The sequence below is a fragment of the Rattus rattus genome, chromosome 11, assembly GCF_011064425.1.
Source record: "Rattus rattus isolate New Zealand chromosome 11, Rrattus_CSIRO_v1, whole genome shotgun sequence".
NCBI classification, from domain to species: domain Eukaryota; kingdom Metazoa; phylum Chordata; class Mammalia; order Rodentia; family Muridae; genus Rattus; species Rattus rattus.
The window spans coordinates 88952416-88976160 of record NC_046164.1 but is presented as its reverse complement, the minus strand read 5'-3'; the positions used below and the strand labels follow the sequence as shown (position 1 = coordinate 88976160).

The 23745-nt window shown below is 42.3% G+C and overlaps 1 protein-coding gene across 1 annotated transcript in view; it reads left to right on the top strand.

Annotated features, from left to right (window-relative positions):
* The first annotated feature begins 1232 nt into the window (after nt 1-1232).
* The window catches only part of Aftph (aftiphilin), a 52241-nt gene continuing 29728 nt past the window's right edge, over nt 1233-23745 (top strand). Inside the window, exons 1-2 of the mRNA XM_032917071.1 lie at nt 1233-1345; nt 16552-18509. Coding sequence (XP_032772962.1) covers nt 16584-18509 — 1926 coding nt within the window. The 5' untranslated portion in view covers nt 1233-1345; nt 16552-16583. The remainder of the gene's footprint in view (nt 1346-16551; nt 18510-23745) is intronic.

Sequence of the window (23745 nt, the reverse complement as noted above, 5' to 3'; positions counted from 1 at the left end):
AGTTCTTCAAGTTAATTTGTCTAGAACATTGCAGAGGCGGGATAAACCGTGATGAATTGCTATTGTCCTTATCTTTCCCAACGACTATAATTCCTCCAGTCAAAGGGTGGACAGTTCTCTGAGATGACGGGTGTTTTCAGTCCTTGTGTCTGGCTTACTGCTGAGCTTTGCGGTTTTGGAATTATTTTAAATAATTCAGCGTGGGCAGAAAGAGGACCTGGCAGGGCTCACGGTTTATAGGGTAGAGTCCAGGGTTCACCATCTGAGACGGAAATAATAATCCTGCAGCCTTGTAGTCTGAGTTTTACAGTGGAATGGGTTCTAACAGTCATAATAAAGGACCGGGAAAGGTTATAAAACATAAAGACCAACTGCTCTGGACGGATGGAAACAAAACCTCTCTCTTTCTTATGACCTCTGTTGTATAGAATCGCTCAAATGCACAAGTTGATTCGAAAGATGTATGAAAACGATCATCTTCTCCAAACACCTGCACAATTCTGGACTGATTTTGTCGAAGACCATTAGTTTGCCTGCTGACTTCTTCCCTTAAGTAGGACAATCACTTCTCGTTTGTTAAATAACAGCTTCCTCTTTTGTTGGCTTACATAAAGAGGAAGGGAATGAAAAAGTCTTTTTTTTCCGGGCAGAAAGGATGAGCTGCTGAATGTTGTCCAGCCGGTTTTTCAGCAGATCTGGTTCCGTATTTCCATACGTCTGCAGTTTTACACCAAGGCGAAACTTAACCCGCTCCCGGGCCCAACGGTAAAGTAATGGACTGAGAGGAGCTCGGGTCTGTGGCCCGGAGCGCTGCCTCAGAGGGTCGGGCAGGGGGGAAGGACGTCCCTAGCCCACACTTCAGTGAGTACGGAAAAAAAAAGACAATTTGCCCGCACCCAAAATGGCGAACGTCGTTGCACACGACGGCGCCTGCGCAGAAGTAAGAATTCTGTGACACTAATTCCCCTGGAGTGTCCTCCCCCACCCCGGCACCCACCAGCGCCGGGCCCCGACCTAGCCACCTGCGCCCGGAAGTGACGTATCGACAGCAGCGGTTCCCCGCTGCATGATGGGAGAGTGTGTGGAGTGGGCGGGGGTCTCCGCGGAGGAGGAGGAGGCGGAGGCGGCGGCGGCGGAAGAGGGCGGAGGGTAGTGGGATGGGGGTCCCGCGGCAGCGCTGAAACTCCGGGTGGGCGTCCATGGCGCCGCGGCGCTGACAGGGCTGGGAGCAGCTCCCCTTCCGCCCTCACCAGCTCAGCGTCCGAGTAACCGGTCCTTCCCCGGGGAGCCAGTTCCTCCCCGGGCCGCCGAGCCATGCCCATCGCGGCCGCCCGGGACGAGCCAGGTGAGTGCTGCCGCCGCTCTGTCGGGGTACGAGGGAGCCGGCCGGGCTAGTCTCCCCGGCCTGAAGCACCTGCCCGCGTCGGCCCGGGTGCGGGCCTGCGAGCTCCGGCGCGGGCTCTGCTCTCCTCCTCGGGTGCGGAACGCTGCTGGCAGCGCCTGAAGCAGAGTGGTACGGCGCTCGGCATCCCGGGCTCAGCGGAGGAGAGCCAGTCGTGCCCTCCCGGCCGCCGTGGCCCGCCCTGCCCCACGCCGTCTACCTGCCCCGAGCTGCGCGTTGGGGTTCCCTCCCGGCCGCTGTGCAGAAGTTTGGGGCTCCGCTTCGGCTTCCTCCTTCTCCTACCTCCCTCGTGACAGGTGTAAACACTGTCTGCCTCGCGGAGGCCCGAGGCCGGCTGCTGCAGGAGTGTGCCGCCTAGGAGGGTCTCTGAATGCTCCAACGGGCAGAGACGGCCCAGAGCTGTGTCCCTTACGGAGAGGACCTTTCGGCACTCCTCAGGAAATCATCTGCGTCTTCTCCCTCATTGCGTCCGAAAGTTGAGCCATTATTCTTTAAGCGCCCGACTTGGCAGGTGCTGCGGGGTGCCGGGGACAGAGGGTGAACGGTGGTGGGTTCTTTTTTTCCCTTGGAAACTGAGACTAGTTGTGCCTCCCACCGCCCCCACCTTGTTGGTTTATTCAAGTTATAGCGTGATGTCCCTCTGAATCTGTTGCGGTTGAGGAAAGAACTGACTCATACATGTAAATATTAACGGGGTGGGGGGCAGGGAGCGCCAAAGGAGCGATGGTTCTGTTTCAGAGTTTTCACTAAGAAAAGTAAAACTTTACTCAAACTTCAGGGCATAAATATCTCCCACGAGGTACAACCTTATACTCTAAGGTGGGTTTTTTGTTTATTTGGGGGAGGATAGTGGTGGGGATAGGTGCTGTGGAACGGTTTAAATCAGATTTTACATTTGTTAGACTATTAGAGAAATATATGCTAAACTCTAGGGGGAACTATGCTTCAACTCTAATGCGTTGATATAAGCAGCCTGGCTTACCTACATTTTATAAGGTACTAAACTTGACATTTGTAGTAATCATTTTTAACACTCTCCAGAAGTGCATTTGTTAAAACAAAGTCCCTTTGGTAGCCTTATATATGGATATATCTCAAAAAGCTAGACCCAGCATCATAATTTCTAGTTCAGCAAATAGCACTTACTAGATTCTTATTAGATATAGTGTCTGTATTAGATTTATCTATTGATGTTTAGAGATATATTTTTAAGTCATTAAAAAGTTCCAGAAAATAAATTTAGTAAGATTCGTAATGCATAGGGCACTTGAGTTTAATGTTAACTGATCTTTTGACCTAGAAGCTGCAATGGAAATAATCCCGTGTCAAGCAGAGATATACTCATAATGACATTGATAAATTTTGCAGAATCCAATTGTCTATGAAAATCTCATAATCTAGGTGATTCTATTATAAAACATTTTAAAATTATTTTTAAGCTGTTCTGCTTATAGTTAATAAAAAGCTAGATGCAAAAAGCAGTGAAATTTGAGTACTGGTGGTTTATTTTTTGTGAAATCTCACAGACAAGGAATTCCCTAAATAGCATCTCATTGAGGAATTGACAAGCCTTCACCTCAAGTCTCATTACAGCAGTCTCTTATATATTAGATACTTTATCAAGAATTATCTAAATTAAATGTTTGTATTCCAGTTTAATGTTATCAACAGTTTGTTTTTAGTTTTTGAGGCAGGGTTTCATGTAGCTCAAATGTAGCTGAGGCTGCCTTCAAACTCCTAATCCTCCTGTCTCTGCATCTCAAGCACTTGGATTACAGGTGTATGCCATCATGTCCAGCCTCTGTCAATTTGTAAATTAAAAAATAAAAGCCTTTTCTCTTTAATCACTTTCAGTTCCTTATTATGTAGGTCAGAAAGCCTTCACAGCCTAAACTTCATTTTTTTGTTGTTGTTGTTGATTTTTAATGTGACTTTGAAAATATTCAGCAACTATGAATTTTATGTATGACATTTCGGTAATTAATTTTTCTAATTTAGTATATGCATGTGTATGTGCATATACAATTATAAGTCCTTTTGCAGCTTTGCATAATAATTGCTAACACTGATACATGTTGCTTTCTGTGATCTACATCCTTGTTCTTTTCTGTTTCTGAGGCTTGAACTCAGGGCCCTATGCATTCTAGGCAGGTACTGTACCAGTGAGCCCGGTTCCTAGCCCAGCAAGGTACTTTAAAACATGTTTTCATGAGTCAGTGAGATGGCTCAGTGAGTTAAAGGCACTTGCTGCCAAGCCTGGTATGACTTGAGTTTGATCCCCAAGATCCATATGGTGGAAGAAGAGACCCAACTCTTGCAGGGTGTCCTTTTGACTTCCACATGCATGCACACATAAATAAAGACATATAATTTAAAAATTAAAATTCTTCCTGCAAATACATTTACGTTATTTAATCCTATAGGTAGTATGTAAAGTGCTAACCTCAATTTTTTCCCAAGGAAACTGAGGCAAAAAGATAATTTCCATAAGGTAAATCAGCTGGTAAGTGACAAGGCAAGATACATTTTTTCTTTGATATAGTTTTTTTTTTGTTTTTTTTTTTTAGTTTATTTATTTTAAGTGAGTACACTGTAGCTGTCTTCAGACACACCAGAAGGCATCAGATCCCATTACAGATGGTTATGAGCCACCATGTGGTTGCTGGGATTTGAACTCAGGATCTCTGGAAGGCAGTCAATGCTCTTAACCACTGAGCCATCTCTCCAGCCCTAGTTTGTTTTTGTTTTTTGTTTTTTTGTTTTTGTTTTTTTCTTTTTTTCGGAGCTGGGGACCGAACCCAGGGCCTTGTGCTTGTTAGGCAAGCACTCTACCACTGAGCTAAATCCCCAACCCCCCTAGTTTGTTTTTAATGCAGAACTATACGCTTTTCTCAGATTCATATATCACAAGTATGAAAATGTGTGGGCTGGTGGTGTTCTACTCAGTGGTAGAAGTCTTGCTTGACTTAAGTAAGATCTCGAGTTCCATCCCAGCATTGTACAAAAAGAAGTGGAATAATAAACACCATGTAAGTATAAAAGTTAGCCCGAGAGAACTGGAGAGTACTGGAAAGAACCTGTTGTGACTTGTCAAATGGATCTCTCCTGTTTGAAGCATACTTGGTTAGAGTGAGTAAGTAAGATGCTGACAGTTGAGTAGTGGGCATGTGATCATTTATTTTCCCCAAGCTTTTATTGCTTAGCAGACTTTAAAGTGAAATTAAAAGTTTAAATCTTTCACTTCAAAACAAAGCGTCACTTTTTCTTTTAGCAGGGTTTCAGGAGAGAATAGGGAAACAGTGTTATTGCATTCACTTCATTTTAAAGTACAGAAACTTAATAACTCTAAAGGCTTGAACTAAAGCTTTACCAGATTTTTCTACCTTAACTTCTTTTGCCCTGGACTTCATCTAAGATGGCTGCCAAACATCTCAGCAGCCTTTATAACATTCGTGGTTTATGTTTCTGGGCGTTATGGCTATATTTAGGGGCTGATTGGTCAGTAGGTTAGGTCAATTCCCTGAGAAAGGCAGGTCAGAAACTGCTGCCTGGAAAGAGTTCCTGAGAAGGGTAAAGAGGAGGAAAACAGATGCTGTCCCATCTTATCCTTGTTGACCACCTATTACAAATAGCTTTGGTAACGCCAAACCTGTCAAAGAAGTCACTGAGAAGCCCAGTGTCTCCGTGTTCAGAACTTAGTTTCAAGCACGCTAATAATAAACTGTTTCCGGAAGAAAATAACATGGCAAATTAAGTAAATTTTCTCCTTTTGACTCTTTTTGTATAGATACAACATATTGTAAATAATTTCAGCTGAGTACCTACTGAGGCTCTTCCCATAGTCGTAAAGGAGTCATCAAGTACCTGTTCTCTGTCAGGCCTTTCTCTAGGTACTGGGGACACTGAACAACAAGCAGTAATAGAATAAAACCCTGTTCTCACAGAGCTTGGTTTCTCGTGTGTGTATGTACATGTATATATGTTTGTGTTTGAGACAGGCAAATAGAACAGTAAGGTAGCAGACATAAAGAAAAAGTTGGTTTGGTGGGCAAAGGACTGTTACTTTTTCTTTAAGTCTTGGACTATGTGGCGACTATAGGGTATTGATGGGCCTTGCAGTTTAAGGTATGATGGGGTTGAAAGCTTAAGGCCTACTCAAAGAGAACAGGAGGGAAGAACGGTAGAGGCCAAATGTGCATAGAATAGTGAAGGGACAGCAGCAGGTAAGTCAGTTTGTGTAGAGCAGCAGGCAGGAGAACTGATCGGAAGTCAAATCAGAGACAGGATAGGTGAGCAGCAGTGGGAAGCCATCGCTTCCCAAGGTCTCCAAGGGAGATGTCAGATAACGTATTTTGCTTTCTCTTATTTCTATAAGTATAAGTTATGCACCTGATGCCCGAGGATGCCAAGAGGGTGTCAGACTCCCTCAAAAGGAGTTATGGTTGGTGGTAAACCATCATGTGGGTGCTGAGAATAGAACCTAGGTCCTCTGCAAGAGCAACAGGGTCTAAATGCCTGAACCAACTCTCCACCCTCCACCATGTATATTCTAAAAGGAAACGTTAGGGCTGAGAGTATAACTCAGTGACAGAGTCTGTCCCTAACCATGTACAGTGTATAGAGTGAGTCTCTTCTACGAGAGCACGCATACACATTCCTACACAAACTTACTTCCAAACAAAAGGATGCATGTACGTGCTGTATGGAAAATAGACCATAGGAATGCAAAAGTAGAGGCAGAAGTGTTCATTGAGGAACTGGGTACAGTGAAGCAGCTCATACAGTGGCCAGGACCTGTGGTAGAGGTAATGAGAAGTGGTGGGACAGTATTGAGTTGAAATTTATAATCACTCCATTGCTAAACGGGAAGTCGTCATGGTAGTCCTTTTTAAAAACTAAAGTTCATACAGCCAGTGTCCTAGCCTATTCGGATATTTCATCTACTCTACACTCTAATCTTTGTGCCAAGTGTTTGTGAACCCCAAAAGACCACCAAGGAGCTGATTCCAGTGTAATCACACTAGGGTCTCTTTATTCAAGCTTGAGCTTGGGCCACATCACCCTCTCTGAAGCAGCAGAACGGGGGTGGGGATGGGGATGGGCTGGGGGGGGTGTGCAGCCCCGAGCCCTCTGCAGGTGAGCTTTTATAGGAATGGCAAGAAGCAAGGGGGGTTAGGCCAACAGGTGGGTACTCTGAAGCAAAGCCACGAACAGTCACGGTCTGTAAGTACATCTGAAGCAAGCAGATGCATCTTTGATGGAAGTAGCTAGGGAGTCACTCTGGGGTATGGGCCAAGGACAAACCAAGGGGTCCTTCCTGGTACTTGGGTATAGCTTGGGTCCTCGTGCAGGTCACGTTATTAGGCTTTTAAAATGGAGGCCCCCAAGATGGAGTAGGTTTAGCCTCTAATAATCAAATTCTGTTACGTGTCTTACTGTGCCTGGCTCCGTGTAGTGTCCTTAGTGCCAGCTATTTTCTCTGTTAAACCCTTCAGAATCTTTCTTACCTGGACATGGTGCTGGACACCTAGTCTCAGCATTCAGGGGTTTGAGGCTAGCCTGCTGTATGTATAGGGTTCCAGGTTAGCCAAGATTACATAGAAAGACCCTGTCTTAAAAAGCAAAAAAAAAAAAAAAAAAAATCTTTTTTGACCTCTCACTTTCACTATTTTTCTTCTTCCTAATCAAGTGGGAGCTTTTTCTTACAGTTTGTTAGCCACACTTTATTTCCTTTAGTGCGCGTGCAGACAGTTTTACTGTGCAGCCCTTCTCATGTGATCCCTTATCAGTGTTGAGATCCAGTAAGCTGTGACTCCCTTTACTTGAGCAGTTTTATGTATAGTAGATGTTCTGTGAGTAGTCAGTGGATATATTTTTTTACGCTTAAAGCATATAAGAGTATCATATCAGATAGACAAGCCAAAAAAAAATGCCCACTTTAAAAAAAAAAAAATCCAGAAGGCTGATCTCTTACAGTTTTGATTTGGTTTAGATTTTTGGAACAGAGTCTTACTATAAAAACTCTGGTTGGCTTGGTACTTACTATGTAACCATGGTAGTTTCAAACTTGTGGCAGTTTTCCTTCCTTACCCTCCCTGGTAAAGGGATTTATAGGTTTGTACCACCATACTTAGCGCCTGGTCTCCTGCTGTTAGTAATTAACATATATATTTCCCACATATTTATATATTTACATATATATTTATGCACGCTTTTTACCAAAATGAAAATCCTTTTAAATGTATTGTTGAGGGAGTGGAGGCAAGCATGCCATCAGACTTGCTTAGAGGTCAGAAGATAACTTTGTGGAGTTTTCTTTTTCCTCCTTTACATGGGTTCCAGGAAGCAAACTCAGGACACCAGACTTGTACACCAACCCCTTTATCTGCCGAGCTATCTTCTGGCCCACAAAAATAGAATTTTATAAATACTGTTTAGATTGTTTTGCTTTGCCAAGTCACTTAAACTAATTTTCAAGGCTATATTCAAATTCTTTCCCAGTTCATCCAAAAAATATACAGCTGATTTGTTGAAATCATTATTAACATCATGTTGTGTTTTTCTGGCTTAAAACTATGAAATTACAGAAAACTATGGAAAAGTAGGGGAACTGGTATGCTTCCTGTGGCAGGGATGCATCTGTTTAATGTTGGATACCGAAGTAAGACTAAAGACTGGGTAGAAGGAGGACTGAGATGTCCCCTGGCCATTGTAGTGTGCGAGGCCAAAGGGTAACATCAGGTTGTATCTTCCCTGTTCACCTTTTTCCCCCTTGAGGCAAAATCTCTCAGGGAACCTGGAGCTCACTGAGTTGGCTGGACTGGCTGGCCAGAGCCCTGTGTCCAGCTCCTCTGGGCTGGGATTAGAGTCATCTTAACCTGGCTCTGAACTCAGGTTCTCAGCCTGTGCAGCAAGCATCTTACCACTTGTCCTCTTCACTGGCCGCTGGCTTCCAAAAGAAAGCTGTTGGGTTTCCTTCAGTTTCCTGTGTTTGAATCAAATGAAATAAATTCCTTTCCTTTCAAGACAGGGGTCTCGTGTGACTTCAATCCTGCTGAAGCCTTTAGTTATATGTGGAGTTACTCTAGCATCTTTTTTTTTTTTTTTTTTTTTTAAGTAAACTGTCCTCTGCTTACCACACTGTAATGGCGCTTTGTGTTCTCATATGGCCATTTGGCTTGGAATCAAGTCTTGATACCTGGTAGTTTAGTAGTTTCCTTGAAAGACTATTTTAAATAGCCAAGTAGTTTAAGCTTAATAGTGCCCCCTTCTTTTTTTTCTTTCCTTTGCTTTCCTAAGCTCATTTTGCCTCTTACTTTAAAGGCCTCAGCCTGCAGGCTCAGTATCTCCTCTTTTCCACGCCCAGTTCAGACTTGAATCCAGTCTTAGGCAAATGCAGCTTCTCTTGGGTAAAGATTCATACCAAGATGTCTTTACACAATATGTTCTGCTGCCCTGGCTGCCAGTCTGCCAAAGGGCCCAGTCTGTGCTGACTGCAGCTTGGACTTCTGGATTATTCCTCTCGTTCCTTTATATCAGACCTTCCTTACCAAAATTCCCAGCCCAGAAGGTATGCTTTGCCTTGCATTTTTAATTACTGTTTCTCACCTCCATTGACCTCTAGCCTTATAAGGAGTGATTTCCCATGAAAAAAATTTTCAAAGTTCAGAAGCCCTGCTGAGACTCTGATTCCCCTGCTCTGACTACTGTTGGCACACTGTTTACTACCCCTAAGGAGACGCTTGTGTCAACTATTTGTGTTTACTGTGGTTTGACTGTCCCTGACTGCCAGCACACCCCTGTGTGTTTACTTCCTTCTAAATAAATGCCTTGGAACAAGGAGTCATAAAAATAGCAAGTGTATTACCTCCCCTCCCCCACTATTTGCTCTGGTAATGTACAGAAATTAGATAGTTGGTTGGAAATTTTATGGTGCTGAAAAGTCATCTGTTAGGAAGGGTGAAGAAACAGTGTTGTATGCCAGGGATAGCACTGAAGTAGCTCATTTCCTTCCCTATTAAACAGAAGAAGATATTGAACCCCATATTTTCAGTGTTTAAAAAATAATGGATTGTTTAAATTAAATATAAATTTTAAATTCAATGTACAACTGCTACTTTAATTAACATAAAACTTCTTTTAAGTAGAGTTGGCCTGGGCACAGCATAATTATCTAGAAGTGTGTCAACCATCCCCACACTAGCTGGTTGGCCGAAACTTAGAAGCGGTGGCATGGTCCTTCTGAACGTTTCTGAAGGGCAGATGAGCCAGAGCCAGGCCTGCTGGAGAGGACATAGCAGTGCGTGTTCTTTCACCAAGAAACTCAGGATTGAGACATGTAGAAGGCCGGAGAGCTCACAACCCCTGAAAACAGAATACCTTGCCAAGTTGTGACAGGAAGAAAACCTACTAGTTCCTGTGTTGTTGCCTTGGTTACAAATGTCCTGGTTCAGATTTTATGTTTGTATTGACAGCTGATTTTGAAATAGGCCTGAACCAATTAATTATTCCATTTTCAAACAGTGAAGGATTCTGTAAAAAGCAGTTTAGTTATGAGCAGATTCTGTAGAAATATAGAAGGATGTAGCAACATTATACATTGTTCTTTAAATATCAGGTATTGCTGGGTATGGTGCCTGATATCAGTATTCCCAGAATCAGGTATTGCTGGGTATGGTGCCTGATATCAGTATTCCCAGAATGTGTAAGAATTAGGTAGAAGAATGTGGAAGAATTAGACAGCAGGATTGCCATAAATTGAGGCAGTGGAGGAGGAGGAGGAGGGAGGAGGAGGAGGAGGAGGAGGAGGAGGAGGAGGAGGAGGAAAAGAAAAAAGTCCAGCATCGTAGGACAGTAAAATGGTACGTTCACTTGAAATATCTTTGGCAGCTTTTCTAAACCTAAATATGCACTCACCATAGGTCCTCGCATCACACTCTTGGCATCTCTCATTTCTAGAAGTACCTGTATGTGGATGTTCTTAGCATCTGTATTATACTTCTGTTTATAACAAGAAAATACTAGAAGGAACCCAAATGTTAAGTCAGCAGGAAATGGTTGCACAATATACAGCTTTACAGTGAAATGCTACTGACCTTGTGGACAGACATGATAAACAGAATGAACCTCAAGGGTATCATATGGAGTAAAAAGGAAGTCAACTTTAATGGTTGCCTACTGAATGGTGCTGCTTACCTAACACTCAAGTTGGAGCTGGTAGTGCGGCCTGAAATACTGCCTGCTCTTGAACCTGAGGAAAGACGCTCTAAGCTCAAGACTTCTCTGAGCTACAGGGCAGACTCATCCCAACCTTGACAGCTTAGTGAGACCCTGTCTCATACAAAGTGAAAGATGAATGAGGTCTTTTATAATGGTAACAATGTAACCAGCTTCTAAGTTTGCTACACTAGAGCTATACAGATGTTATCATTATGGGAACAGACTTAAAGGGTACATAGGATCCCATACTATTTTTGCAACTATTTAAAGTCTGTCACTTAAAAATAAAAACTTTTAAAAAGAAAGTATATATTTGTGTTCATGGAAGCGTTATTCACAATAACTAAAAGGTGTGGCCAACCCAAGAATTCACTAACAATGACAAACTGTGGCATATACACACAGTGGAAGATTATTTAGCTGCCGGAATGAATGAACCCTGAGATACACTACAAGAGATAGAGTCTGGGGACTGTGGCTATGTCAAGTAAGCATGAGGAACAACTAGTGGGTACAAAGATGTTTTAGAAGATGAAGGGTCAGGTAGGTAGGTAGGTAGATAGATAGATAGATAGATAGATAGATAGATAGATAGATAGATAGAGGATTGTTGCTTGGATAAGTAATATGTTAATTTAAATATACCATTTATTTGTTCCTTTTGTGTGAATGTTTTGCATGCATGTATGTATGTGGACCATGTGTGTACCTGGTGCCTGAAGCAGTCAGAAGAGAGGATGTCAGGTCTGCTGTAACTGGCGCTATGGATGACTGTGAACCACCATGTGGGTGCTGCAAACTGAACGTAGGTCCTCTGCAAAGGCAACCAGTGCTCCTAACTGTTGAGCCATCACTCTAGCATCCGAATTTATTTTTAAAAAGGTTTATTTGTATTTTACATGTCTGTCTGTGTGTTTACCTTTATATGTGTGCAAGTGCCTGAGGAATCTAGAGGAGGTCAGATTGTCTGGAGCTGACAAGTGAGTGGTTATGAGCTACTCAACATGGGTGCTAGGAGGTGAACTAGCCCATGCTTTTAAATGCTGGCTCTGACCTCCAAATATTTATTATATTTTATTTATTTCATTTTGAGAGCTGGGGAAATGTCTCAATGGGTAAGATCTGCTCTACAAATACAAATATGAGGGCCCAAATTTAAATTTCTAGCACCCGTATAAAAAGCCAGGCATGACTATATGTGCCTATAACCCCAGAATTAAGGTGCAAAGAAAGCAGATTCCATGAGCTTGCTGGCTAAGCGAATTTACTGAGGAAGTAAGCATCCAGTTTAGTGAAAGACATTGTCTTAAGGTACTAAGGTAGAGAGCAAAGAGGGAACAAGACATTAGTGTACTGCTCTGGACTCAAGAGCATGCACAAGCACACACACAGAGACACTAAGACAAAACAAACAAACAAAACCACCAAAACCAACAGATTCCTTACAAAACTCACAGAAGGCTGGGAGGTGGTGGTTCACACCTTTAATCCCAGCACTTTGGAGGCAGAGGCCAGCCTGGTCTACAGAGTGAATTCCAGAACAGCCAGAGTTATACAGAGAAACCGTGTTTTGAAAAACAAAGCAAACAGATATGTGTAGTTATTTTCTTCTTTAAGGTGATTTCATAATGAAGACAATTTAAGATAAATATGCCACAGGGAGTCTTTCTTCTGACTTGTACATTTCTGTCATGTAAGGCTAATGGCTGACCGGTCTTTGACCCCTAAGTTTTGGTTTTCAGTCTTTCTTTACTTTTCTTGCATGCAGCATATTGATGTTTTGTTTTGTTTTTAACCCTGCTAGTTTGTGTCTTACTTAGTTAGAGGGTTCATGGTTTTGTTGGAAGATGTATAGTACTACCTCCCGCCATTGGTTGGTTTTCTACTGGTTATTTTGAATAATCAACATCTACATTTTTTCTCTAAATTCATCTAAAGGTTTGATGGTTTATTGAATCAACCATTTATGATTCCTTTCTAATTTTCATCGGTACTAATCTGTGAGGCTTATTGCTTCTTTCATGATTGCACTTATTCTCCTCTTTGTATATGGTTTAGAGGTCATGACTTTGGTTTAGGCTGTCTTGGAAGGTCTTTATCTCACCTTCAGTTCTGAAGGATAACCTTGCTGTATTCAATAATCTTAGTCTTACTTTCAAGACTTGAAATACAGCATTCCATGCCTTCTAACCTTTAACATTTCTGCTGATAATCTTGCTGTAATTCTGTTGGACTTTGTTATAAGATACTTAACATTTCAGAGCTTTCAATGTTCTTTCCCTATTATGTACCTTTTGGCAGTTTATAACATGATTTGGAGGGGCTTTCTTCTGAGCATGTCTGCTTGAGATTCTAAATATCTGTAGGATCCTTATGACAGTAATTCAGTTGTTTAATTATTCCCAAATTTGTTGAAGTATTGTATTCTCTTTGAGTTCAGTGACCATTTTTTTTATTTTTTCATACTTTTTTATTTGTTGTGGATTTCACATTTTGCACCCCAATCCCACTCATTTCCCAGGCCTTCCATATCTGTTCTTCACACTTATAATTTCCCCCACCAAGAGAAAATTCTAAAAACCCTATCTCACCATGGAAGCTGTCATGTGTCACAATGTATCTCACAGTATACCCTTTTGTCCAAACAGCTTTACTTGCAAATGTTTGTTGCAGTGAGTCATTGGTCTGGTTTGAGGCCTCTGACTTCTGCTGCGTCATCAGTATTGCACCCTTACCAAGACTCTTCTCCTATAACATGCTTTAGCCTGAGTCATGGAGATCCTGCAGCTTTAGATCTGCAGGCCTGGCCCCTTCGAGGCTCCAGCGGCTCATAGGTGTTGGATGTTAGGTGGGCAACTCCAAGCCCTGGATCCGGGCCTGGGTGGTCAGCCTGCCGGGTCTCCTCCACCCACACCACTGGGGCCAGCTCTCCTGTACCTATTGATCACCTTTTTAAATTAAATCTTTGTAATTATTTGCCCAGAACATTTGTTAAATACAGTATCTCGTGGATTTAAACTTAGTTACTAGTGAGCTATGAATTTTTGCAGAAATGTTGCCTTGTTTATCATAATTCTTATATCTTTCTGTGTTGGTATTTGGCATCTGTTGGGAGGACGGTCTCCACTTTATGTGAGTCTCTTGAATGAACAGCTCTTTCGAGGGCTCAGTCCTCAGCGCTGTTCAGAGAGAAGAGCGACAACAGTAACAAGTTGTACTTGCTGCTCTGGACTCCCTTCCATGCTGACTTGCATCTCTGCTTTTCCAGTGTGCTTTTTATTTTTAGTTTTCCTATTTATGTTTCATTCCTATTCACATTCTCTTTCCCCACTCCCATTGTTTTAGGCAGGGTCTAACTGTGGATCTGGACCTCCCTGTGTAGCCCCAAACTTGAAATCCCCCTGCAGCTTCATACATGCTTGGATCACAGGTGTGACCCACCATGCTTGACATCCTCAGTTCTTTCTTGATTCCCATAGTTTGTTCTCCAGAATATGGGTACCCTTTCTCATTCACAGAGCTGTGCACAGGATAGTTCTAGCATCTTCTTCCCTTTGCTTCTTAAAATTCATTTATTTTGTACTATGTGTGTGTATGTGTTTATTGAAAGTTTTGCTTACCTGCATGTGTGTGCTTGGTGCCCGACCATATCAGAAGAGAGCTTCAGATGCCCTGGAACTGAAGTTGTGGTGGGTTGTAAACTAGGGTAGGTACTGAGAATCTAGCCTGGGTCCTCTGCAAGAGCAGCATATGCTTTGTACTGCTAAGTCATCTCTTAAGCCCCCAACATTTGCTTTTAATGTTAGGTCTGTCTTGATGGTCTTCACACAAAGGGTCAAAATAACGTTGACAAGTTCATTTTAAGAACTAAGTCCATAAACTACTTATTATAAATTTATGAGTATGGGAAAGCATTTCTAAAAATTTTACTTGGATCTTCATTTTTTTTTTATTTTGTGATTATATTATGTACAGAAAACTTAGTGTATGTTTAACCCTAAAAGTTTAGTGGCACATTCTCTAGATTTTTCTAGCTTTGCAGAGTGAGCCACAGACACACGTTGCCTCTCCTCCTGTCTTTGTAATTGGTCCTGATAGCGTCCACCAACTTAGCCAAAAGACCCTCATTTTCCAAGTTAACCTGTGTGAAGGCAACAGCCGTGAAAGTTCCTGTGGACCAGGCACCCCAGCCTGACCTTTCCCTTGGTGATGCGTAGGGAACACCCATCCTTCAACACAGGGCAGGCAGGACGACCACCAACTCAGTGGGGTCTAAGTTGTGGGCAGTCACCACCAGCTGAGACTTCTTGGTCTCAAGGTGGTGACTGTATTGAGCCTGCTCAGAGGACAGGTGGTCTCTTAGCTGGGACGTCCCCTTTGCCTGCAGCTTTCTACCCAGCACAGACCAGCAGCCTTTGCTTCTTCTCCTGCTTTGTCTCTGGCCTGGACTCTTGGGCAAACTTAAAACAGTTGGGTAGCTGTTTGCCTATCCAGGGCCTGGGGGAACTGGTTAATGTCAGGCAGTACGCAGCCTGATGTAGCGGGGTCATTTGACAAAGAGTGGGAGATGTCTTTTGGGCTAGATGTCCTACCCCATGCTGAAGTTCTCAGAGGACTGGCAACCTTTTTGGTCTCCTGTTTCACTGTGGCAAGTGTGGGCCCCTCCTCCTTGCCTTCTTTCCCTTGCGCACTGTGCCCGACTCGAGGAGAGGGCTACTTGAATCTTTAGATTAGACAGCAAAATAAGTTTTAAATGTGTTTCATTCATAAAGTGAATGTTATTAAATCTTACACTTATATGATAGCAATATAAAGAAGAAAATTGCAAATAAGATTGCACATTGAGGGCTGGAGGGATGGCTCAGCAGTTAAGAGCACCTGACTGCTCTTCCAGAGGTCCTGAGTTCAATTCCCAGCAACCACATGGTGGCTCACAACCATCTGTAAAGAGATCCGATGCCCTCTTCTGGTGTGTCTAAAGACAGCTACAGTGTACTTATATATAATACATAAATTAAAAAAATTGCAAATTGATTTGTTATTATAAAAATAAATTTGACAAAATAGTTTTGTGGGTTTTTTAAAAATGAAGTTGAACATACCATGTGACCCAGCATTCACGTTAGCTGTGTGTTAGAGAAATGAAAACTTAGGTTCTCAGAGCAGTTTGCTCATGTTGGATGTATTTCTTTTCAACATACGATAAGGTTGTGACAATATAGCCCAAGATAAGTCAAGCATCTGTATTGTGGTTGCTGACTGTGTTACCACTGGGAGAACCTGTATAGAGTTTATGTTTGAGAGCTACAATTTTCCCAACATTGAGTTTAAACTACTTAAGAATGGATAGTCATCAGAAGATTAACTTGAGTCAGAAATACATTGAAAAGGAAAATGAAGAACATAGTTCATAGCAATTATTAGAGATAAATTCATTATTATATGATACATACACATATATATGAGAGAGAGAACACATACAAATCTATATTAGGCATGAGGAATCCCCAGTAATTGTGAATGAGAATTTTTAAAAGACAGGAAAATATGCAAGAGAAAATTTTATAAATATATGCTCAAGATTCTGACATTCCAGCCAGTTAGTGGTACGCACCTTTAATCCCAACACTTTGGAAACACAGGCAGGAGGATCTCTGAGTACAGGACAGCTGGATCTGCAGAGTAAAGTTCTAGGAGAGCAAAGGTTGCACAGAGAAACCCTGTCTAAGAAAATAAGTAAATAAAAAATAAAAAGCAATAGGTTATAGCTTTTTAATCTTACCCAAAAGAAAAGTAGCTTTAAAAATACAGCATAGGACTGGAGAGATAGCTCTGTTTGTATTGTTTTAAAGTAACTTGAAAAACCTTGTTATGTAATCTGCCTTCTCAAACAAACAAAGCAAACAGATGATTTTTCTCTTTCTTTTAAGGCATACATTAATCACTGGAAGGCCGCTGAGTAATGGAGCCAGACGTCATCAGAATGTACTCGTCGTCCCCCCCACCTCTGGACAACGGAGCAGAGGACGACGACGAGGATGAGTTTGGGGAATTTGGTGGATTTTCAGAAGTCAGCCCTTCTGGTGTAGGGTTTGTTGATTTTGACACGCCAGATTATACTCGTCCCAAGGAAGACTTTGTACCTTCAAACCATTTTATGCCAATTGATGAATATTCAGAAAACGTAGACAGCCTTACAAGCCTTAAGTCCATTCAGAACGGTAAGGATAAGGACATCACTGCTGAACTTCCCACTCCTTCGAAAGGTCAGTCTGATGTTGTACTTTCTGCCACCAGCAAAGCAATGGTTCCATCTAAAGCTTTAGACACTCCCCCCTGTGGCAGGGAAAGCCTGGGAGGTGTAGATAAAGGAGTGGTGCAGGGACCAAGCACCGGGCAGCTCCCAAGTTTCTCTCCAGCAGACTTTAGAACTGATACAAACATTGTTCACCAAACCACTCAGTTAGAGAGCTGCAACGGTGAGAAGCCTGCTTGTCTGGAAATTCTCACAAACGGGTTTGCAGGTTTGGAAACTGTAAATCCTCAGGGAACAGATGACCTGGACAGTGTGGCAGATTCAAAGGGATCGAGGCCTCTTAGCACCTCTTGTGGCACCGAGTGCATTTTAGAGTCTGCAGCTAGTCCTGCCACGGAATTTGCAGATTTTTCTACATTTTCCCAAACAGAAAGGACACAACTAGAAGAAATAGAATGTGCAATTGTAAATGATGGTGATGCACTGACCATTCAGGGAAACAGCAAAAGCCACAGAGTCAAGGAGCTGAATTGTATGAAAGAAGTGACTTTGGGTGGGAGCTTTGAGGATACAGGGGACACTGAAAGAGAACATCAGGTCTGCGTCTCAGACTTCCATGCCATAGCTGACAGAGGGCTCAGTGTTGAAAAACAAGACCTTCAAACACTGCAACAGGATGAGTTTCTAAATTCAAGGATTCAGTCTGAGGCTTGGAGCTTGGTAGACTCAAATGAAAATTCAGAAGCCATTAGGAGAGAACGGTGTAAAACTGAGGAAAATGACTTCTTTGTCGCTAAGTGTGCTGACTTATCCATGGATTCTATTAAAACTTCTGATGTTAATGAAATTGGTTCTTCCAAAGAAGAAAATAGAAAGTTGACTAACCCCAAAAGCCCAAACCCTGATCCCACTGAAGAAAGTGTTTTGGATGATTCTGCTGCAAGCATGAAAAATGGTGACAGTTTTAACGGCTTTGTGACTTGCCACGATACCAATGAGGATGATTTTGGTGACTTTGGTACAGCCAGTGGCACCACTCCACCCTTTGTTACTAGTACTCAAGATTCAATGAGTGACGTCACTTTTGAAGACTCCTCAGAGCATTTTCTACATTTTAGTGAACCAGGTGATGATTTTGGAGAATTTGAGGATACAAATGCCATTTCTTGTCCAGAGGAAATGATATTTACTGAGTCCGACCTAAGACAGACTTCTGATGGCTTATCAGAGGAATGTCCATTGGAAGGAGAGTCTGGTGGAAAAGACAGTGAACCCGACTCAAAACTGAAAAATGGTCAAGACGGTGAATTTGGAGATTTTGATTCTGTGCCAAATACTCAAGGGAGTGCTTTTCAAGACTCGGATGATTTTGCAGACTTCAGTTCAGCAGGTCCTAGCCAAGCTGTGGACTGGAATGCTTTTGAGGATGAACAGAAAGACGGTTGTTCTTGGGCTGCCTTTGGGGATCAGCAGGCAACTGAGTCTCATCATCGGAAGGAAGTCTGGCAGTCACATAGGACAGATGGAACTCTGGACACCCTGGGGACCCCTAGGACGCACAGCGTCTCTTCAGCAGCTTCCAAAGGAGCAGTTGCTAGTGGCCATCTGCAGGAGCCAGCCACTTCAGCTCAGGTATGCACTTACCTCCTCTGACTTGTACAGCTTGTTAGTCGCCAAGGAGACTTCCAATGCAGCTTTAAACTAAGTTAACTGAGCGTCTGTCTGGTAAAGGGTCTCTGTGTGATATATGACGTTTGTTGGCCCAGTGTGCAGATTAGATTTTTCACAGCCCTTTGAGAAATTGTAAAACTGCTATCACAGAGTGTCTTAACTAGTTAACAGAAACTTATCGATTTAAATTATCCATGCTGTCACAGAGAGTGTCTTAACTGTTAGCAGAAACTTAACAATTTAAATTATCCATGGAAATATCTGTTTTAAATATTAGACATTTTCCTTCTGTTTTTATCTTTACAGTGATTTTAAAAGAAGGCTAACTCCGTTTTTTTTTTATCTTTAGAAGTTTAAAAGAAAATCAGTTAACTATGTCTCTTACAAATTAGATTGAAGTACAGTTTTGATTGCAGAAGAGAGTTAATGGGACTTAAAACCCTATGATTTAACAACCACAATAAATTAAAATTTAGCCCTGAAAGAAATGACTGTGGGTTAACTTGCTGTTGTCATATTAATTTATTTATATCATTTCTTGCTTATGTATATACATAGCTTTTGCTTTGTTTATGACCATTCTTACAGAGTAGAAATATCAGGGAGGATATTTTTACTACTCAACACTTGTGTACAATTCTTTCTGGTTCATTCTCTTTCAGAAAAGATTAATATTAATTTTGATCTAAAACAGCCCCTGTACTTAGAGCTTGAAATCATTGTTTCCCATTCCTGTTAGACTCTGTCCTGGTTTTTACCATTACTCAGCCCAAGCAGTGAAGAAAGGGGCATTCTCTGGGAAAACCAGTCCCTGCTTCACAGTGGTGATGGATGTGAGCATCTCGTCCACAGGCTGTGTCGTGTGCTTTGAGCGCATTGTATGCTCTGTTGCTGCAGTCGGCTTTTGCTCAGAAACCCACTCTCACCTGGGAGTATCTCCAGTCTGTTAATTTGAGGAAGAGCCTTGTAATTCTAAGCAGGAAGTTAACTAATTTTAATACGAGGTGAAGACTGTTGCTTTGACCCAACCCTTTTCCTATTTAGTTTCATCTCCTAAAGTATAAGACGACAGCGGTATTGGGTGATCTTAGGTTTGTAGCCTGAACTTTTAACATCATCAGATAGTGAAGTTTTAAAAGTATGGCCACCTCAGATGGAAATTTCTTACATCATTCATGTTGAATTTACTTATATGTAATTTAATAATTGAGTGCACACATAGCTATACATGTATATGGACTTCATTGGAATGTGACATGTGATTTTGCATCTTCACAGCCTCTTGAAAGCTTTATGGTTTGGGATACTGAGGGGAAATCTGTAGAAACAGGATTTTACTGTGTGAAAATAAAATGTAAACTGCATAGAGATAGCAAAAATGCTAACATGCTGAGATCTTTGGCCCAGGCTGCGTGTGCACTTTGGTCACTGAGGAAGAGGACATGCAGCAGGCCTGCTGGCAGACTGAGTCGGAGTGAGGGCAGATTAAACTTTACCTGCTGTTCTGGAGGAGACCAGCCTGCACTCTCTTCCCTGGACTTCAGGTTCTGCTGAAAAAGTGCATCAGTTCTAATCTTGCCCTTTGAAAGAGGATTAGATTTGTTAATGTTTTTCTTAAAATGTCTCCTGGTGGTAGCTGTCTTCCTTACTCTGTGCACTGGGTTGCAGGCATGAGCCCCCACCCCTGGCTAGCGCTCGTGATTATACCAAAATGGCCTTTTCAGCAAGAAAAGTCTTTAGCATAAGCATTGATTTAACTGTAAGCTTCCGTAAAATTTTACATGTTACTCAAAATGGTACTTGAGAATTTAGGTCATTGGTAAATACTAAGATTTTCTTCTAGAAGGGAGGGTATGAGTTATTTTTGTTAGTAGCCCTCTAACAGGTATTATGAAAAAAGTTATGAGATGGGATTTGAGAACTTGAAGAATGAAGGGTCCCAGGGGCTGGAGATCGGGCTCAGCGTTGAGAAAGCTGCTCTTTGGGAGCGTACAGACTCATCCCAGCGTCCATGCCAAATGACCCACAACTGCCTGACTCCAGTCAGTCCACGGGGAGCCAGCCCTGCTGCACACCCTCACTCGCACCTTCATTTCCGTGCCCATACCCACATGGAGTCACACGCACACATGCAAGAAAGTGAGTCTAAGGCTTAAGGAGGCTCAGAGCCCTCACTGCTCTCATAGAGGATGCAGAGTCACTTCCCAGGACCCACATGCTGGCCTCACAACCCTCTGCAACTCCACTTCAGGCACCCAGTGCCCCCTTTTGAATTCCACTGGCACCAGGAGTGCGCGTGGTACACATAAATAAATGCAGGCAAAACATTCATAGCCATAAATAAACCTTTAAATAAATAAAATAAAGTTTAATGGTGTGGGCTGGCACTCCTTTAACTACTGCCAATGCCATGCCCCTTGCAAGTCTACTAAACAAAAGCTTCTCTGCTTAAAAACAAATTAAAGATATCACAAAAAAGAAAAGGAGGTGGTGAAAAACACTCTGGCTTATGCTGTTTTGAAATTAAGTTACTAGTGTTTCACCAGAAAATCAGCATTCTCAAATTGAATATACCAGATCGTTTTTCCTCTGTAATCGTTTGCCCAAAACTGTGTGTGTTTGACTTTTGCATGCACATTTGAATTTATGGCTGGAAATAGAAGTATCAAAGGAATTAAGGTGATGACTCATACCAGTAATCCCAATACCCTGGAGGCTAAAACAGGAGAACCAGGGGGTCAAGGCAAGCTTGATCTCTGTTTATTAAGTATTTGGTTAAATTGTATTTCTCTTTTACTGTTTTCCCCCCTCACAAAATTTGACATTCTGGCCTTTAATTCCAACTAGAAGTACTATGTTAGGTTTACCCAGAAACTGTATAGGGGGAACAAATGGTCTTTTCAGAGCCTGGTAAATGTAAGCCATTCTCTTTTTAGTTTGAAATTAGGAATTGGTAAGTGTACAAGTGTAGCTTGTATTTGATATATTACTTAATATTTAATGATGGTAAGGCATAAGGTATCCTCTGAAGTGGAAGATTAAATTACTCTGATTTTAAGTTTCTTCTGTATAAGACTTGGTGTTATCGATAACAAAACTATTAACAATAGAAAAAACAGCATTTCTTCATAAGCAAGAAAGAAAAACTAATGGGAATACACTTAAGAGATTTTTAACATTTGTCTTAAATTCAAGACATTGTAAAGAGATGAGCATTTCAGTAGCAGAAGAACCAAATCTAAAATCTCAGGCTTCACCAATAGCCTCTCATAGGCTCCCTTCATGGTGCCAAGCCTCAACTCCTTTGCATGGCCCCTTCAGTCCTGGATCAACTGCAGCTGAGGCTGCACCTTCACCAGTGGCCTTCCTGGCCTCTCACAGTGCCCAGCCTCAGCTGCTACCCATGACCCCTTCGTGCCTTTAAAACCAGTACCACCTGGGTGACTCTTACACATTACCAAGTACAGCTGCAGCATGAGATAGCCTTGTCTATCTCTGGAACACAGAATCTTTGTGTTCTCAGAAAACACTTCCCAGAAGATCTCACCTCAGTGACACTGGTCTCTTCTTAATCACTACTAATTTTTTAGCTCCAGATAACCAGCATCAGTTGTCCCAGAATTCCCTTCTATTCTGGAGTCTAAAGCCAGAGCCATGTGGCCAAAGCTGCTGAATTCTGCTGCTTCCTGGGGCTGGAACATGGCCCCCTTGTTCTATTACATTATCAAGAACTTTCTGTTTTCCAACTCCTTCACTGCCTAAGCTTAGCTGTCCTGGAACTTGCTCTGTAGATTGATCATGAACTCAGAGATCTGTGTGTCTGTCTCGGAAATGCTGGGATTAAAGGTGTGTACAAACCACTCATAGACCTAAGCTTTCCTCTACTTGGTTACCAGTATCTGGCATGATTTCCCTAGTGTCAGTGGTCTTAAGTCCAATTAGAGAGCTGTTGGTTACTGCCAAGGTGTGTGTGCCACTACAGCAAGCACCCTTTATGATATTGTGCCATGCTGGTCCTTCATATACTTCATAGCTAGGTAGGACTGTGAGTGCTTTCCTCTTTTGAAAGCTTATATGGAGCCTTCTGGTTCCATGAAAGTTAGTCCTCCAGGAGGAAACATTTCAGTCAGTTATAGCGTAGGGGCCTCTGGGCCCTGCATCTGAAGTATATGGTGTTTGAGCGATAGAGACTTACATTCCACCTCTGGGGCCCAACAAGGGCAATTGCAATAAATAACCTGTAATATTTGGAGAGTCTCTTGGACAGCCCTAACAACTCAAGATCGGGCTTCTCATGCCTGATGTTGGCATTTTATTTGATGGTCTTTGGCTCATTACTGTAGCATCGCCAGGATACAAAGGATACAAAATGTCCATTTAAACTCTGTGGTGTGTGTGTGTGTGTGTGTGTGTGTGTGTGTGTGTGTGTGTGTGTGTGAGAGAGAGAGAGAGAGAGAGAGAGAGAGAGAGAAGTGCGCTCCTGTGTATCCATACATGTATATGTATATATATGTATACACACACATGTATACACTCATGAATATTTAAGCGCTATTAGGGTAGATAGTTAATATTATGAGTCCTTAGGATTTTTTCAGACATCCTTACTGTCTTTACTCTCTTTCTTTTGCATTTATCTCCCTCTCCTCTGCCTAATTACAGCCCTATCTTTCCCCCACCCCGATATTCCCCTCTCTGTTGTTCTGCAGTCCTCCTAGTCCGGCCAACGGTCCCACTTTACTTTCCTGGTTTCTGCAGTGACTCCAGGATATGTATTCACATCTAAAGACTTGGAAATAGGAACTTCCAGTGAGGGAAAACGTGACATTTGCCTTTCTGGGTCTGGGTTACCTTCCTGTGTATGATATTTTCTAATTCCATCCATTTGACTGCAACGTTTCTGACTTCACTTTTTTTTTTTTCCTCTTTTTTCGGAGCTGGGGATCGAACCCAGGGCCTTGTGCTTGCTAGGCAAGCGCTCTACCACTGAGCCAAATCCCCAACCCCTTCCCTTTTCTTTATAGCTGCATGTTATTCCATTCTGTATATGGATTACATTTTCTTTATTCGGTCATTGGTTGAAGGCATTTAGACGATTGTTTCTGTTTCTTTGCTGTGGTGAGTAGAGCAGCAGCAAGCATGGTTGAGCAGGTGTTTGTGGAGTAAGGTATTGGTCCTTTCAGTATATGCCAAGGAG